This window comes from Entelurus aequoreus, linkage group LG04, assembly GCF_033978785.1.
Source record: "Entelurus aequoreus isolate RoL-2023_Sb linkage group LG04, RoL_Eaeq_v1.1, whole genome shotgun sequence".
Taxonomy (NCBI): Eukaryota; Metazoa; Chordata; class Actinopteri; order Syngnathiformes; family Syngnathidae; genus Entelurus; species Entelurus aequoreus.
This window is the reverse complement of record NC_084734.1, coordinates 43369253-43389054: the sequence shown is the minus strand read 5'-3', so window position 1 is coordinate 43389054 and position 19802 is coordinate 43369253. Positions and strand designations below refer to the sequence as shown.

At 38.3% G+C, this 19802-nt stretch overlaps 2 protein-coding genes across 8 annotated transcripts in view; one reads left to right on the top strand and one right to left on the bottom strand.

The window, feature by feature from the left end:
- Positions 1–12742, top strand: part of LOC133648655 (kelch-like protein 29) — a 575830-nt gene extending 563088 nt beyond the window's left edge. For all 4 annotated transcript variants that reach the window (XM_062044945.1, XM_062044946.1, XM_062044947.1 and 1 more), the window contains 2 exons: positions 3146–3290; positions 11919–12742. In XM_062044945.1, the coding sequence (XP_061900929.1) occupies positions 3146–3290; positions 11919–12102 (329 nt within the window). In that variant the 3' untranslated portion in view covers positions 12103–12742. The remainder of the gene's footprint in view (positions 1–3145; positions 3291–11918) is intronic.
- Positions 12743–16854: 4112 nt separating this feature from the next.
- atad2b (ATPase family AAA domain containing 2B) overlaps positions 16855–19802 on the bottom strand; it is a 152732-nt gene continuing 149784 nt past the window's right edge. For all 4 annotated transcript variants that reach the window (XM_062044939.1, XM_062044940.1, XM_062044942.1 and 1 more), the window contains exon 28: positions 16855–19802. This exon is cut by the window's right edge and continues 173 nt beyond it. The gene's annotated coding sequence lies outside the window, so the exon portion shown is untranslated.

The following is a 19802-nucleotide window of genomic DNA, read 5'->3' as shown; positions in this document are numbered from 1 at the left end:
CAGCTCATTAGCATTAAAGCTACAGACACACACATAGGTGTGTTGTCAGTAGTGATTACTAAAAGGACTTTATACTGTATCACACTTCCAATACACTATTGTGTACCTCTGACATCTCCATTCACACTAACAGTTGTACACTTGAACAAAAGACTGTTGTGCAACAAAAGCTCACATTTTCAACACACACATCTCCAAGTGTTGGCATTTGGAGAGACGGCTGCACTGACCTTTATGCCGACGAGCAACCACGTTTCATAAATAGTTTACAGCAAGCGAGGGAGGGAAGGGGTGCGAGTGTGTGTGACAGGGGGATGGGTGGTCAGCATACAGATGTAAGCAACAAACACTCACACACACACACACACAGGAGGTTGATGACTATAGAGCACTATTTTTGATGGCCGTTTCTTGTTCACGCTGCGAAAGATCACTCGTCAATTTTGATGAGGGTTTGTAGGCCATGCAACGCACGCACACACTCTCACACACGCACACACACTTTGAAAGGTGTATGCGGAAAGGAAGCCCAAAATCCAACCATTATTACTACTAGCCATTATTATTACTGCACATAGGAACGTGCTTGTTATATAATTCATGTCTACCCGTGCCTGGCGGGTGTGTATGCCTGATACTACTACTCTCCTGTTAATACCGCGTGCACGTGTGTGTGTGTGTGTGTGTGTGTGTGTGTGTGTGTGTGTGTGTGTGTGTGTGTGTGTGTGTGTGTGTGTGTGTGTGTGTGTGTGTGTGTGTGTGTGTGTGTGTGTGTGTGTGTGTGTGTGTGTGTGCTTTAATGTTACATAACTACTATAACCTCGCTCACATCTGCCTGAGCAGAAGCCAGTAACAGTAAGGGGTTAGGCCACATTATTAGGTACACCACTCGTGCAGATTTTAACTTTGTTGTTTTTTAGGCGTGTTCTAGGATGTTGTCTTTTATTTGTTTTTTGGAGACTATACGTTAGTAATTGAAAATGAGTTTGCCCTACTTGAAAGACCAACAGTCACCACTGGCACGTTGTACAATAATAACAATTATAACAATAGAGCAAAACGATATAAGAATAAGTACATGTTGCTAATGATTGCTAATAATACAAATTTGTTTTATAATGTATGTACATTTTTTAAAGAAAATATATGCATCATCAACGGTTATGCCAATTATAATAATAATATTCATAATGAAACTAGTTTAATTTAAACCAGTGCAGGTGGCACTGGGATCAGGCAGGTAATGTATCTTGCCCAAGGACACAAGGGCATTAACGTGGATGGCACCACCACTGTACCAACCCAGCCAAGCAAATTCTATGGTGGTAAAATAAATATGAACGGTAGACAGAAAATAAAAAAATTCAAACGGAAAAACGGATTAGTTTTTTCATATTGCTATTGTTATTTAAATGTATGTTGTACTGTTATTAGTTTGTTCTTGTTTATTTGTGACACATATTGCTGTTGTACTGTTATTAGTTTGTTCTTGTTTATTTGTGACACATATTGCTGTTGTTATTTAAATGTATGTTGTACTGTTATTAGTTTGTTCTTGTTTATTTATGACACATTTATATCCGGTTGTTCTTTTAAATTATGTTTAAAGTTGAGTTTTGGTAGCACTTTTGTCATATAGATCAGTGGTCCCCAACCTTTTTGTAGCTGTGGACCGGTCAACGCTTAAAAATTGTCCCACGGACCGGGGGGACAATTTATTACAGTACATCTAAATGTAAATCTGGCTAATATTTGTTGACGTAAAAGCAGATATGACAGAACCTATTACATACTGTACTACATTAAACTACTGTATATATTATATACTGTAATCAAATACTGTATATATTATATTCTGTACCATATTAAACTACTGTATATATTATATACTGTACTGTAATAATATAATGTATATATATTATGTACTGTAACATATTTAAATACTGTTATAGTAATGTTATATACAGTACTATAATAAACTACTTATATATTATGTACTGTACTATATTAAACTACTGTATATATTACATACTGTACTGTAATAAATTAAACTACTGTATATATTATATACTGTAACATATTAAACTACTGCATATATTATTGTACTGTACTATATTAAACTACTGTATATATTATATACTACAGTATATATTATGTACTGTACTGTATTAAACTACTATATATACTGTACTACATGAAACCATTGTATATATTATGTACTGTACTATATTAAACTACTGTACGTAGAAATATTTACTGTACTGTAATAAACTACTGTATATATTTACTGTACTATATTAATTATATACTGTACTATAATAAACTACAGTATATATTATGTACTGTACTATATTTATTATATACTGTACTATAATAAACTACTATTTATAATATGTATTGTACTATATTACTTATATACTATACTATAATGAACTACTGGATATAATATGTTCTGTACTATATTAATTATATACTGTACTATAATAACACTACTGTATATAATATGTACTGTCGTATATTAGTTACAGTATATATTGTACTATAATAAACTACTGTATATATTATGTTCTGCACTATATTAATGATATACTTTACTATAATAAACTACTGTATATATTATGTACTGTATGATATTTAAATACCGTATATATTTTGTACTGTACTATATCAATTGTATAATGTACTATAATAAACTACTGTATATATGATGTACTGTATGATATTTAACTACTGTATATAGTATGTACTGTACTATATTAATTATATAGTGTACTATAATAAACTACTGTATATATTATGTATTGTACTATATTAAATATATACTGTACTATAATAAACTACTGTATAAATTATGTACTGTACTATATATAACTACTGTATATATCATAGAGTATGAACAAAGGGAGTGAGGACATGTTGTCTCTTGCTACACATCAGCTTTCAAACACCTTCAACTTAATCCATGGTGTAAAATACTCATCGTTGTTCACGCCATGTTGGCGTTTCCTTGCTTCACTTGGTGTCCAACAAGAAGAAGAAGGGAGAGGATTTGAGAATGTGTGGAAAATCCAACATGAAAAAGCAGTTGTGTGTGAGAGTGCGTCACAGACACACAAAAATAACGCTGCTGCTGGCTTGTCTCCAGATAACAAATACGCACCAGCAGTGAGTCTCAATGGTCTGGTGTACATCCTGGGAGGAGCCTACGCCAGGGCCACCACCATCTATGACCCCGACAAAGGAAACATCAAGGCGGGGCCCAACATGAACCATTCCAGACAGTACTGCAGGTAACACACTTTATCAATACATTCAATATTCTTTTTAAATGACATGTAAGAACTCCATTGTGGTCACTATTTAAGAAAGAATGGATTTGTAAGTATTCTTTAGCATTTATATTCTTACTTTTTATATGTTGCGTTATTTTTGAAATTCATAGTTTTGTATTTTGTCAAGATTAAATACAAGTTTTCATTTATTTGATTTTACTTTTTTGTTATATTCTTCCATTTAAAGGGGATGTGCACTTTTTGGGGGGAATTTTGACAGTGGTTCACAATCATTATGAGAGACAAGAAAACAAAATATATTTTTTTTTTTTTTTGCATTCTAACATGTACAAATCAGCTTGTGGGTGGCTAGCAATGTAGCTAATGGGAGCATTTAATTCTACCTCTAAATCACTTTATAAATACATTTCAAAAAACGTCAGCAATACTTCATTATGTTCAGTAGCTTGTATAATACCAAACTGTAGCAACATTGTTATTGTAAGAGTGAACACTGAGGAACTCTTTTTCTAGCGTAGTAACACATCGGCGTGCTTTGGTATTAGCTGTAAAAGCTAACTACAGCAAGAAATAAGATAGCTTCTACATCAACTACGATAGAACACCAATCTGTACTGACTGAAAAACATGAACAATCATATTACAGTATCTGTAAAGTATTAGCTAACATTTTATGTTTTGTTTGTACACAGCTAGCCAGACAGTGTATGTACTGAAGTTGTAACAACGCGCATGACGTGCTGCGTGTATCATGATCGATTTTAAAAAGTGACTCACTCGATGGACAGTTTGTCCAGCTTGCCGGGCACGTTTTTTCCAGCTTATTTTGGGTAAGCACTCCAATTATGTCAAAATAGCTTGTCTCCAAATTCCACATTTAGAGCTCTCTGTCACACCGACCTCACTCTATCGGCCTCAGTTTCACCTTCTCTTTGTGCTCGCTTCTGTAAGCAGCAGTTCATCCTCCGTATGTTCAGGTTAAAAAAGATAAGGTTGTGAATCCTCATTTGTCCAAAAATAGTCGTCTTCACTGTCTGTTACCAAGTCTGCCATGATTACAACAGTGTTCCCAACTTTGAGACTTTGTCGCTAAATGTGGTGGCTTTCCAGTCCTCTTGGCTACTTTTTTTGGTCTACAGCTACTAGCGACAAATCTAGCTACTTCTTCCAGTGTAATTGGAGACTTTTTTGAGTCTTGGAGACTGAGGTGGAGGGGCGTCATCAACAAGCAGGGACAGGTGCTGCCGGTCAGCTGGTGAACCTCACAGGGAGGGAATTGCACATGCGCAAATCATTTGTCGTCTAGACTTTTATGGTGTGTTCCATTTGTAGTGAAGAGTCAGAATTTCCGTGTTCCTGACCAGAAGTTCAGACTGGAATTTTAAATGCAAATGTTTCTTTACGGTCACACTTAAATATATCACCTAATTGGATTTGCCTACTGTACACAGTTGAAAATGTACTCACCTCCTTATGTGTGTCTGTGACAAAAGTTGAACATGTAGCTAGCTCGTCATGTCAGTGCAGAGAGGTGACCCACACGCCTCCAGGCTGCAAATGAAATGCACATGTGCAAAGCTGCCACTGTTTCCACCTGGGCTTAAAGAGCGAGATGCAAAAATGTCTTCACTGTCATGTCAAGCTAATATAAATCACTGCAACGTCCCAATTCCATCGTTCTTGTTGATGAGCCAGTCATTAGATATGGTTCGTTAGTGAATATCATAACTAGTAATGTCTGATAATATCGGCCTGCCGACATTATCGGCCGATAAATGCTTTAAAATGTAATATCGGAAATTATCGGTATCGGTTTCAACCTCCCGATTTTCCCCGGGAGACTCCCGAATTTCAGTGCCCCTCCCAAAAATCTCCCGGGGCAACCATTCTCCCGAATTTCTCCCGATTTCCACCTGGACAACATTATTGGGGGCGTGCCTTAAAGGCACTGCCTTTAGCGTCCTCTACAACCTGTCGTCACGTCCGCTTTTACTCCATACAAACAGCGTTCCAGCCCAGTCACATAATATATGCAGCTTTTACACACACATAAGTGAAGGCAAAGCATACTTGATCAACAGCCATACAGGTCACACTGAGGGTGACCGTATAAACAACTTTAACAATGTTACAAATATGCGCCACACTGTGAACCCACACCAAACAAATGACAAACACATTTCGAAGAACATCCGCACCGTAGCACAACATAAACACAACAGAACAAATACCCAGAACCCCTTGCAGCACAAACTCTTCCGGGACGCTACAATATACACCCCCCCCCCTCCGCTACCACCCCCCATCTCCCGAAATCGGCGGTCTCAAGGTTGGCAAGTATGCTCTAGTATACTCTGGACTGAAGTAGGGCTGCAACTAACGATTAATTTGATAATTGATTAATCTGTCGATTATTACTTTGATTAATCGATTAATAATCGGATAAAAGAGACAAACTACATTTCTATCCTATCCAGTATTTTATTGAAAAAAAACAGCATACTGGCACCATACTTATTTTGATTATTGTTTACTCAGCTGTTTGTAAATGTTGCAGTTTATAAATAAAGGTTTATTAAAAAAAAAATATATAAATAAAATAAAATGTTATTAAAAAACAAAACAAAAAAACCTATGCGCATGCAAGGTTCAAGGTTAAAGGTTCAACTTTATTGTCCCCGCGGGGAAATTTGTCTTGGGCACAGTGCATCATTGCTTTCTTAACATACACAAAAACAACAGAACAAAAACACAAGCACAGACACAACCACAACCAGACAACTAACATTTAAACATCAGAACATGGAGCTTGATAGACATAGGTGGCACTTTGATGTAGGCATAAAATCTACAGTATGGAGATAAAGATAAAGTACCAGTGTGCATTGCACTAGAGCTCATGGATAAAGTGCTGTGTGCTAAAGTGCTATGTGCTAAAGTGCTATGTGCTAAAAAAGTGCTAACCTATGTATTAACATTCTATTGCACCTTGTTGGTCAGCTTAATGGAGGCTGGGACAAATGATAATTTAAGGCGGTTAGATTTGCATAGTGGGACCCGGAGTCTTCTCCCTGATGGCAGGGTTCTATATTCAGGGAAGAGTGGGTGTTGTGAGTTGGAAATAATTTTCTTAGCTTTTTTCCTAACTGCCTGCTCATAGATGCTCTGTATAGGCTCATATTCTTTCCTCCCAACAATTTTCATTGCTGTTTTATGCATGCCGGCCAGTTTGCTTTTTAGTTTAACGGTTAGGTTGCCAAACCATGAGGTGATCCCGTATCTAATGATGCTCTCTACAATGGCACGGTAGAAAATCATCATGATGTGGGTGCTTACGCCGTACAATATTAATCTTCGCAAAAAATATAGCCTCTGTTGCAGTCTATTGCACAGTTTGTCAATATGTGTCTTCCAGCAGAGAAGATTATCAATATGAACCCCTAAATATTTATATGAGGATACCTGGGTGATTTCCTGATTTTTGATGACCATGGTCAGTCACTTTTCTCGGATCCAAAACCATTTCCTGTGTCTTGGTCACATTTAGAATAAGATGGTTGGTATCACACCACCTAATAAGATACCACCTAATAAATATGTCTATCTCGTCTTGGTACACAGAGGGGTCCGTATCCTTGTGTAGAAGGCCTAGGAGCACGGTATCGTATCATAGCATATATCCAACGAATCGATGACTAAATTAATCGGCAACTATTTTAATAATCGATTTTAATCGATTAGTTGTTGCAGCCCTAGACTGAAGATGTGTGCCTTCATTGTTTTTGTAGCTGTTGTTTTGAGGCATGTTTAAAAAAAATAAAAAATAATGCACTTTGTGAAAGTCAAAGTATAGTATTTCCCATTGTAGTGGGTATTAGGATTATCTCAGGGAGAGCATGTCCCAAATTCCAAGCTGCTGTTTTGAGGCATGTTAAAAAAAATTATGCACTTTGTGACTTCAATAATAAATATGGCAGTGCCATGTTGGCACTTTTTTCCATAACTGGAGTTGAAGTTGTTCTCTTATTTTGGAAAACCTTGTTTTTGATTGATTGATTGAAACTTGTACGAGTAGATTGCACAGTACAGTACATATGTCGTACAATTGACCACTAAATGGTAACACCCGATTATCGGACATCTCTAATCACAACCCTCCATTCTTTTCATCAAATTTGATACTTTTATCAATGCAGAACAAAATTGATTAAAAAAATAACTAAGAAACAAAAGAAGAAAGGTAATCTGCAGTTTTAATCATAATTACCGGTATACATATTTTTTACTCACTTTTGTATCTTCTACAGCAGGGGTCGGGAACCTTTTTGGCTGAGAGCCATGAAAGCCACACTTTTTAAAATGTATTTCCGTGAGAGCCATATAATATTTTTTTACACTTAATACAACTAAATGCGTTTAAGTAAGACCAACATTTTTAGAGTACAATAAGTCTCTTATTCTTTTTAATAACATTGTTATTCTGAAGCTAACCAATAATAATAAAAATACTTCTTACCATTAATGCGACTTCTTGAACAGGTGCAGTAGAAAACGGATGGATGGATTAAAATGCATGAGAATGTTTTATATTTTGAACGTTATTTTTAACCCTGTGATTACCAGTGTAATTATTCATTAATCATCATGTTAAGCAATGTCAGCTAAGATTTATCTGAGAGCCAGATGCAGTCATCAAAAGAGCCACATCTGGCTCGAGAGCCGTAGGTTCCCTACCCCTGATTTCTACACCATCCATTGCCATAAATTATGCAAATGAGGTGATGACATAACCTTGCGACTTTCCTTGCTGCGGAGTAGATTAGATCACATTTGCGTTTGTTTCCGGAAGTAGGAACAAACATTTGTTGCTGGAAGTGAGACGTGCGCTGCTATGGAAACGGAAATAAATGCGTCAGACTGTATATATGTATACAGGTAAAAGCCAGTAAATTAGAATATTTTGAAAAACTTGATTTATTTCAGTAATTGCATTCAAAAGGTGTAACTTGTACATTATATTTATTCATTGCACACAGACTGATGCATTCAAATGTTTATTTCATTTAATTTTGATGATTTGAAGTGGCAATAAATGAAAATCCAAAATTCCGTGTGTCACAAAATTAGAATATTACTTAAGGCTAATACAAAAAAGGGATTTTTAGAAATGTTGGCCAACTGAAAAGTATGAAAATGAAAAATATGAGCATGTACAATACTCAATACTTGGTTGGAGCTCCTTTTGCCTCAATTACTGCGTTAATGCGGCGTGGCATGGAGTCGATGAGTTTCTGGCACTGCTCAGGTGTTATGAGAGCCCAGGTTGCTCTGATAGTGGCCTTCAACTCTTCTGCGTTTTTGGGTCTGGCATTCTGCATCTTCCTTTTCACAATACCCCACAGATTTTCTATGGGGCTAAGGTCAGGGGAGTTGGCGGGCCAATTTAGAACAGAAATACCATGGTCCGTAAACCAGGCACGGGTAGATTTTGCGCTGTGTGCAGGCGCCAAGTCCTGTTGGAACTTGAAATCTCCATCTCCATAGAGCAGGTCAGCAGCAGGAAGCATGAAGTGCTCTAAAACTTGCTGGTAGACGGCTGCGTTGACCCTGGATCTCAGGAAACAGAGTGGACCGACACCAGCAGATGACATGGCACCCCAAACCATCACTGATGGTGGAAACTTTACACTAGACTTCAGGCAACGTGGATCCTGTGCCTCTCCTGTCTTCCTCCAGACTCTGGGACCTCGATTTCCAAAGGAAATGCAAAATTTGCTTTCGTCAGAAAACATGACTTTGGACCACTCAGCAGCAGTCCAGCTCTTTTTTCCAGGGTCAACGCAGCCGTCTACCAGCAAGTTTTAGAGCACTTCATGCTTCCTGCTGCTGACCTGCTCTATGGAGATGGAGATTTCAAGTTCCAACAGGACTTGGTGCCTGCACACAGCGCAAAATCTACCCGTGCCTGGTTTACGGACCATGGTATTTCTGTTCTAAATTGGCCCGCCAACTCCCCTGACCTTAGCCCCATAGAAAATCTGTGGGGTATTGTGAAAAGGAAGATGCAGAATGCCAGACCCAAAAACGCAGAAGAGTTGAAGGCCACTATCAGAGCAACCTGGGCTCTCATAACACCTGAGCAGTGCCAGAAACTCATCGACTCCATGCCACGCCGCATTAACGCAGTAATTGAGGCAAAAGGAGCTCCAACCAAGTATTGAGTATTGTACATGCTCATATTTTTCATTTTCATACTTTTCAGTTGGCCAACATTTCTAAAAATCCCTTTTTTGTATTAGCCTTAAGTAATATTCTAATTTTGTGACACACGGAATTTTGGATTTTCATTTGTTGCCACTTCAAATCATCAAAATTAAATGAAATAAACATTTGAATGCATCAGTCTGTGTGCAATGAATAAATATAATGTACAAGTTACACCTTTTGAATGCAATTACTGAAATAAATCAAGTTTTTCAAAATATTCTAATTTACTGGCTTTTACCTGTATATATAAAAAGTCAGAATACAGTAAATATTGAACATATTACATATTGTTATGAACGTGTCTGTTACTACATTATATATATACTTGCAGTGTGTATAAAAAATGTCGGAGGGTTCAGAAGTTGTTTTAGAGGACTTTGAAGGCTACACCAGTACCTGCATCCTACAAGCGTTTTTTATCATCTTTAAAATCATGTAAAAAAAGACGTGTGTTCTCATCTCTCATAATTATTGTGAATGAAATTCCAAAAAAGTGCAGCTCCAGCTCCCCTTTAAGTTATTTATTAGCTGTATATTATTTGTATAGATTAATTTTAATTTCTTATGCATCCCAGTTCTAGCCAAATTGTTTTATTTAATTTTTACTATATTTCATGTTATTCTCACATTAAAGTTTAATAATTTTTGAATTTCTCGTTTTCAATTATATATATCTATCTATATATTTATATACATTATATATATATATATATATATATATATATATATATATATATATATATATATATATATATATATATATATATATATATATATATATATATATATATATATATATATATAAATACACACCCACACATTACCTTCTTCCACATAAATTATTGAGTACCGTTATATATTTTTGTTTATTAATATTCTAATAATTGTATGTTACTCTTACATTAAAGTTTATTATTTGAAAGTTTCACATTATTCATTTCATATATTTACAAAAATTTGACTTTCTAGTTTAACAAAAAATGGTCTCTACTAATTTTTTTTTTTCATTGCTTAATAAAAAATGTATGAAAGATTTTTATACTAATTTCCCTTCTTTATTTGGACATATCTGCAATTTTGTATCAAAGAATTCTGATACTACAGTATACTTTTGTAAATTATTGTGATATTTGATTTCCTTACCAAAGTTTGCCAGTAAATAATATTTGGAAAGTGACGATATCCATGCATGAATAATAAAAATAAATAATTGGAAAGTGACGATATTCATGCATAAATAATATAAATAAATAATTGGAAAGTGACGATATTCATGCATAAATAATTTAAAAAAATAATAATTGGAAAGTGAGGATATCCATGCATGAATAATACAAATAAATAATAATTGGAAAGTGAGGATATTCATGCATAAAATAAGGGTGTCCAAACGCCAGTGCAGGGCCGTTTGCAGTCTCATGACAGCAAGGCAGTGATCTCCATCACTGACAGGTTGCTTTGCTGGAGGTATCGTTTGACGACCTCAGACGTTGTATTGTACTTATGGCCTTGGAGACTAGGTGGTGCCAGTCTTGCCAAGGCAGGAGAGACATATCGACATGTTGTCTTTTGGCGCTTTTTCAGCCTTTTTTTAGCGCACATTAGCTTGCCAGTGTGTTGCTTGTGGACAAAGGTCATACACAAAAAGTGGAGGAAGTAGAACATGCGTGCTTCCGTGCAGGAAATAATGAAATCAAAAAATGTGGCAGGAGGAGAGTAGCTGCTTCCTACAGGGGAAGCTGCACGCTCTCCACACAGAAGCTTCTTCTGTGGCTTGATTTAAGCTTTCATGTAATCATCTTTTCCACTTCCAGCAGCATTTAGGAGTGTGTGTGCGTTGCTGTAGGACCAATAGGAGGATAAAGCTTTAATCTGTTTACGGCCCAAAGTTTTTAATCCTCTCTGCACACAGACTTCTATCAAATAAACACATTGACAAGAATGTGATTTTTTTTTTCATTCATGTTTATGTCCGCCCCGCAGGACAAACGTAATGTTTAGCTTCTGCTCATAGATGCAAGCCCTTCTCACACTCCTCATTTTTCAACACTTCTCCTCCCGTAGGAAATAATAGAAGTAGAATAATCTGTTCCCGGGTCAAGCTGTGGCCTTCATTATTGCTTTTAATAAAGCTACAAACAGGCTTAACTTTGTCTTTTTTTCTAAGTGGCTTAGCTGGTACACAAGTGTAAAAAGAAGTGAGGCCTTGTAAAGAATACGCACAATGACCATTTGACCTACATTCGTTTTTTTAGCGGGTAAAATGAGAATGGACATTTGCACCGCTCCCTTAAACCTGATTTTGTATAAAACTGATCCCAGCTGACATGTAAAAGCACAAAACGTGTGTACTCACAGCGCCGTGATCCTGGACGGGAAGATCTACGCCACAGGCGGAATCGTCAGCAGCGAGGGTCCGGCGTTGGGCAACATGGAGACGTTTGACCTCTACACCAACACGTGGACGCTGCTGCAGTCGCTGCCGTGCCCGCTCTTCAGACACGGCTGCGTGGTCATCAAGAAGTACATCCAGAGCAGCTGATGCACCAACACCACGCAGTCGTGCCAAAGACACACCAGCCAGGGATCCTCCGCTGCTTGTGAGACACGGTGTAGCTTTGGTCTGGCGCTCGTTTGAGGACGCTAGCATCATGCCCCCAGCCCCTTCTAAAAACACCCTGTGCAGAATGTACTGGACTTGTCACGTCAGTGGTCCATCATTGCATCACCAGGCGCAGGGACCCTCTTAGTAAACTACCTTAGTTCTCCATCCTATTTATTTGTAGTCGCTAAATGTTTCAAGTCCCATTAGTGACATCTAGAGGATGGGAGGGGAAGGACTTGTATCCATAAGGACTAACATGTCAGGTGTTCTTCAGGATGTTCCCCCTCCACCCCGCTGATCAGAGGACTACTTTGGGGGAAAAGCACAATAATCACATGTGACTTATCATATATCTTTTCTTTTTTTTCCTTACCTCCCTTCTTTCTGCCTTGTTTGTTTTTGATACAAGGGCCATTGCAACCCACCACCATTGTAAGTACTGTAGGTAGATGGGCTTCTTTAAATACAGGAAGGACAAATGTATATTTTGAAAACCAGGAAGGCAATTCTGTATCAAATGTTTTTTTTCTTAAAAAAAAAAATTGTACGTCTGTAAATCTGTATCCAAAAAAACCCCTCGAACAATTACTACTAAAATATAATCAATATAGAAAAAATAATTGTGTTGTCATTGTTTACTGGAACATTTTGCTTTTTCTTTTAGTGATGATGTAGCCACAAACCATTTATCACAGTAGTATGAACATGTTCAATATTTACCATCAAAACTATTCATGAAAGCCTATGGCTCCCGAGTTATCACTCCTTCTGGAATATATTTATCTAGGGCCAAAATGTTGAAAGAGCCATACTGAACCAAAAAAACAATCTGTCTGGAGCCGCAAAAAATGTAAAGTTTTATATAAGTGTTAATATTAGTTATATTAGCCTACTATCAAAATGACTGTGTGTCGCAGGCTGACGCAAATCTTCGTTGACAGAAATGTTGAAATGTAATATTTATTCTAGACATTTTTACAACATAGGAAAACATTACTAAAACAGGGGATTTTCAGAGGGTGTGATAACTTCTGGAAATTACAGGCTTAAAGTGGCCAAAGGTAAAGATGAGTGTGTTCAAGTTCAAGGAAACTGCAACTAAAATGACCTCAAATATACCTCAAATATGAGCCATTATGATGCAATCTGTACATACAGCTAGCATAAATAGCATGTTAGCATCGATTAGCTTGCAGTCAGGCAGTCACCAAATATGCCTGATTAGCACTGCACACAAGTCAATAACATCAACAAAGCTCACCTTTGTGCATTTACGCACAGCATACAAAGTTTGGTGGACAAATAGACAAAGGAGTGGTATAAAACACGTCTCATTGTGGCAGCATCAAGGAAAGTTGTACATGTAAACAAACTACGGTGCGTTCAAGGACATTCGAAATTAGGACAAAATGGCAGCGCCAAATACCCTGAAGCATGTTTAATATAAACAGTGGGATTTCTAACAATTAGGAAGGTTTGTGTCATGTTTGTCCTCCTACAAAAACAATGTTGAAACAAAAAATATATATTTTTTTCCATTTTCATACATTTTTGAAAAAGCTCCAGGGAGCCACTAGGGCGGCGCTAAAGAGCCGCCTGTGGCTCGAGAGCCGCGCGTTGCCAACCTTCGATCTAGGTTCACATGACATAGGTCTTAGCTTGATTTCAGAGCAACTAACCTCTACTTCACTTATTAGATTTTCGAAGTCCATGTTCACACCAACCACATCATTTTTTTTAGTTTGGCATTTTTCAGTCGACTAGTCCCAGGACCCCATCAATACCAATTATCATTGCCCGAGTTATTGAGCAGCTTGATCTGTTAGCGCATTTGCCAAAAGTCAACTTCGTTCACTACTCTGCGGCGTTTTTTTCAAAATATAGGTATTATACTAGTTTAAGTTTGCAGAAATATCTATTAATAACCTCAAAATCAAATAGTCAACAACTATACTTTACTGCAGTGACATATTGGTGGTCACGTTGCCAAAACTTCTGTGATTTAGGATAGGGTAGGATAGACTGTAATTTTCCCACAATAGGGAAATGATGTAGTTAAAGTGCTGATACCAACAGTCCACAAAAAGTAAGGTGAAAAACAAGTGGGGAAACCTTAAACAACACAAAGGACATTAAATACATTACAAGAGCACAGAACTGATGCAAGCGGCTGCCGCTTCAGCAGCACCATTTCGACATGCAGCTACAAAAGAAAAACTAAAAAAATTGCAAGAAAGATTATTGCACACATACGATCTCATCATGCGCAGACAAACAACAAAAACACAATTACAATACCTATATACACCTTGGTGGCCTCTGCTGTGGTAGAGGGCCGCACGGTCAGCGACAGGTGTAGCGATAGGAACAGACCAAACGAAGCAAACCAAGAGAGCCGACTCTATCCTAGGCTGCCCACTAGCTCTCAGCGAATGTCCAGTCAGCACGAATGAGCGAGAATTTGTCCAGGGCATTGTAAAGCTTGTCCATCCCGGCACTAGCTCCGCAACCCCATCTCTTCCTTTGCATCTCCTTCGGGCTCTTCAGCAAGACTCCAGTGTGGCCGAGAGCCAGCAGCTGTTCTCTGGTGCAAACATGGCCATGGCCAAAAGGCTCCCCTGAGGAAGATCCGTAAGTTCACAAAAAAAGCACAGCAGAAGTCACAAAAGTGTCACCCGTCTTGAATGGGCACGAACCAAAAACATCAGCACCATCTTGGAATAGAAAAATTATAAGCCGCTACTTTTTTCTTACGCTTTGAACTATGTGCTTTATACCATAATGTGTCTAATTTTTGGATTTTTCCATGTTTACAAGCTTCACATGCAGCCAGTAAATGTTGCCTTGTCTCATCACACCAATGAAATAATTTACATCAAATCAAACGCATTCACACAATTATTCAGTAAGCCATTTAGCACGTTATTGACCCACCCTCGTCATGGAGAAGAAACTACGAAATGCACAAGACGCAGCCCCAAAGCCAAAGGCGATTGACTCAGCTATTGCAAAAAGGAAACCGGTGCTGCACGAAACAGAAATCAACCACAACTAACAGGCCCTGAAAGACAACCGCCTCATGCCGGAGAAGAAAACTTCAGTGGATTTGGGCGAAGATGGCGCTCAATGACTTCCCCAGTAGGGTACTTTCTGTATATCGTGTTACAGGCTTTGTTTTGTTATATTTGTGAATGAACATAAGCGCCGGTGTAAGTATTTCAAGTTTCAATGTGAACACCTGCGGCTTATAGACGTGTGCGGCCAATATGCACACAATAACATTTGCCCCAAAATTCGGTGGGTGTGGCTTTTATTTAGGTGTGCTCTGTAGTCCTAAAAAGTGTGGTAAGTAAACTTGCATTTTGCGGTAAAACTGAGATGCTCCATTACTCCAACCTGATTTTCGCTTATTCACAAGCAATTTGAAAGACTCTCTTCAGAATGTGTCTCCAATCAGTCAGCCATGTTGTAGTTAGGAATTGCGCCAAATAGCTGGGACCCGTGCATATGGAGTGCACTTACAGATATGTTAGAACTCTACGGTACTTTGAATTAGAAATGGCAACAGTGGAACATTTTAGCATGCATGTGCATGTACGAACCAGTTGGCACCACACTAAGAGGATTGAGGAAAAAGAAGGAACTTACTGACTACAACTGAATACAAATGGCAGCCTTGCACCAAGCTCTTTGGTAAACCTCTACACCACATATGGAGATAGTGCTGACGTAACTATGGCATAGGCAAGTCGGTATACAGTCGTGGTCAAAAGTTTACATACACTTGTAAAGAACTTAATGTCATGGCTGTCTTGAGTTTCCAATAATTTCTACAACTCTTATTTTTTGTGATAGTGATTGGAGCACATACTTGTTGGTCACAAAAAACATTCATGAAGTTTGGTTCTTTTATGAATTTATTATGGGTCTACTGAAAATGTGACCAAATCTGCTCGGTCAAAAGTATACATACAGCAATGTTAATATTTGGTTACATGTCCCTTGGCAAGTTTCACTGGCAGCAAAACAGGCCCAGAGCATAATACTACCACCACCATGCTTGACGGTAGGAATGGTGTTCCTGGGATTAAAGGCCTCACCTTTTCTCCTCCAAACATATTGCTGGGTATTGTGGCCAAACAGCTAAATTTTTGTTTCAACTGACATCACATGGACAAAGATAAGACCTTTTGGAGGAAAGTTCTGTGGTCAGATAGACCCATAATAAATTCATAAAAGGACCAAACTTCATGAATATTTTTTGTGACCAACAAGTATGTGCTCCAATCACTCTATCACAAAAAAATAAGAGTTGTAGAAATGATTGGAAACTCAAGACAGCCATGACATTACGTTCTTTACAAGTGTATGTAAACTTTTGACCACGACTGTATGTCACCAAAGTCTGAGATTCCAAACGACTCGTTTTGAACAAGTTTGAAAGAAGGTGAGATTGTTTATAAATGGTGTTTTCACATTTCACTTATGGGACTTCCCAAATACACAAAAACAGGTACAAACAGGTGAGAAAAGCCTCTTGAAAGTGTGGAGTCTGTGACAGATAAAAACCTCTCTTCAGATTTACAAAATCATTGTGTGAACCTCACTTTCGTTTCTTGGGGAAAGATTCTGTTTTGTTATGACAATGTTCTTGACTTTGTAGGTTCCACTATTCCCCATTGCCGCAAATAAAATGAAAAAGCATTTTTACAGGTTTTTTTTTTTACAGTTTTGCACCTTTTATTCAAGTATATCACAGCAGTGCATTTGAGAAATACAGTAAGAGATTCCATTTGAAATATAACTTGCACTAAAAGGTCACAATAACAGGCTGTCATGTGTTAAATATTTCAAAATGAACAGCCAACAGGAAAGACTACCGGTACTGTAATTTAAGAGTGGCAAAAAAGAGAAAAGGTCGGGAAGAACAGGAAACTCTCCCTCTGCATACTGGACTAAATTGTCTCAACTACCAGACAAAAATTGGTTGTTAGTCCAAACTGGCTACCGTCATAAGAAAAGGAATCTAACAATGTATGACATTTAAACTACCCATGTTTTTATTCCCAAACTTGGTTCCAATTCCAAGGTCTTTTGGCAACATAACAAAAAGGTCTGGCCCTGTTCCTGCACAAGTTCCAGTATGCAACAACCTCGTCACCACAACAAAATGATTTTAAAAAAAAGACAGCGGGGAAATAAATAGAAAAGCTGAAAAAAAAGAAAAGGGGTGCATGTTGTGTTGAACCTGAGAGACCAGTAAACCCTACGCTTCCTCTGACACCCCCCCCCCCGACAACCTGCTACACAAATGCTACGCACTGTCCAGGCTTCCAAAATATGTTGGGAAAAAAAGGGACAAAAGAATAAAGCCATGTTAATTTAGCTACAATAAATACATGAGATGACATCTGTCAAAGCAGAACAATGTGTCACATGGCGCACAAAATGTCGGGAAATTAAATGCAATGAAGAAGCTATGAGGGGGGGGGGGGGGGTACCGACGGTAATGTGACAGTATTTTAGCTCTTTAAAAAAATACTGCTTGAGTACCGAGTAAACAAGTTGACAACAAATCACGCTGAGGTAGCTTCGGTTCCTCGCTCTCTGCAGTGGTCTGAACACAGCTTGCATAAGTATGGCCATATCTTTGTATTTGTAGGGGTGGGGGGCTGGGCGGTGTACTTGTGGGTGCCTCACAGTGCTCCAGGGTGAGAAAATAGAAGAAGCGAAGTTGATCGGGTGGAAATGAAAACCCAAAATGTGATGGGGCACTGCCTAGAACGGCCTACGAATAACTCGCCAACAAAACGCTAAAAATACATTATAATTATTATGAGCGATTATTAAGGAACTTTTTCTGTACCAGGAGCAACTTGGCATGTCGCATGTGGCCCTTGGAGCGTACATTATAGAACACTTAAAATGCTGCAGGCTGGACTCATTATAAGCACACACATTTAAATTACCTTGCTAGATGTTTTCAGCACTTCCGATGTTTTACTCCCAAAGCGGCACAATTTGAATAAGCATGAAAAAAACGCAAAATGTGGAAACCTAAATCAGTTGCAAGTTATCTGCCAAACAATGCAGCGTCAACAGGATGTACAATTTAAAAAAAAAACCCACCCAAGTAAACCAAAGACTAGACCGGTTATTATGTAAAATGACTTTAGCCGAGGTTAGCATCTTTTAAAGCTCAGGGTATAAAAGTCAATTAAATGGTACATAATGTTTAATAGTGGTAAATAGATATTTTATTGTTCACTTAAATCTAAGGGCCATCTGTTTTGAGAAGCGTACTTTTAAATGGCTTTTTAGACGCATGCCAGTTATTTTGGGTGTTCAGTACATACGATCAAAATCGGTGACATTGAACATTACATGACAAGTCAGCCGCATTTTGGTGTAAATATAAGACGCCCTTTTACTTTGAAACAAAAGTCAAAAACATTTTTACTAGTCGGGCTCTGGGATTTTTGCATGCCAATCAACAGGTGGCGACACATGACTCCACCAAGTGAGTCTGAGCTTTTCTTCCATTCACTCGCATACGCAAAAAAGTGTTTCAAGGTAGGAGTTACGACGCAATTTTTTTTCGCAGTAATGTTGACCAATGGAGCAAAATCCTTATGGAGTTGATTAACATCAAAACATTATGTCATTTTACTATATCATAGTAATGTAATTCTCATATCGTAATCTTTAGAAATATTTGACAAGTATTTAAATCATGACTAAAAAGTATTTTCTTCTGTTTTCAAAAAATGGTCCTAATTTTATTTATAGTTGTCTTATATTCAGGTCAATACGTCACCATATAAGGACTACATCGGAATGGGCCACTTTTACACCTCGCAGTGTCAATTTAGCCCAAGACACCCTCGTTAATTATCAAATATGTTAAGGCACATGCTAGACAGTGCGAGCGACAGACGAGCGACTTGTGCGGCGTCCTCGCTCCGGAAGGGGCCGTTGACAGTAGATGGCCGTGTAGCAAAACGTGGTGGGGAAACGTTCAGACTGCGAACAAAGGGTGGGGCCTCCCAGAAAAACAAACGTAGCGCAATCTTCTAGGACAGGAGCACCAGAAGCGGCGAGCCGATGTCGCCGCCTACAATAAAGAACAAACAACTGAGCAAACATGGCGGAGGGCTGTGTAATCTGTTGGCGCCCAAGCTTTTCGGCACAGTTGCGGGTAAGCATCCTCAAGGCTGGCTCACATTTTAAACTAATCACCTTGAGGGGAAAAATGGCTGATGCCAATGACTATGGCGCTCCACTTTAGGGCGAGAGTAGCTCAGCGGTGTAGGTCAATGATTCAGAACATTATCTTTCTTCTCGCGGCACCGTGCATTCACACTTCTGCTGGTGAGGCTGTGTGTGTGTTTGTGTGTATGTAAAGAGAGGCATGCATACCAAGTGTGAGAGCTGTGTTGCCTTTTACTGGTCATCCAAGAAGCAGCATGGCCTACAGTTAGAATAGCACCCAAGTAGCACCCGTCACATTTAGTGTGCACGTGTGTGTTGGTGTGACACACCTCCTGGGGTTTGGTTGAGTAGAACAGGTCTGGATCTGTCCACGCTTTCCTGAGACGATAGCACCATTGAATGTCTCTATTCCCTACGCCGTCCCA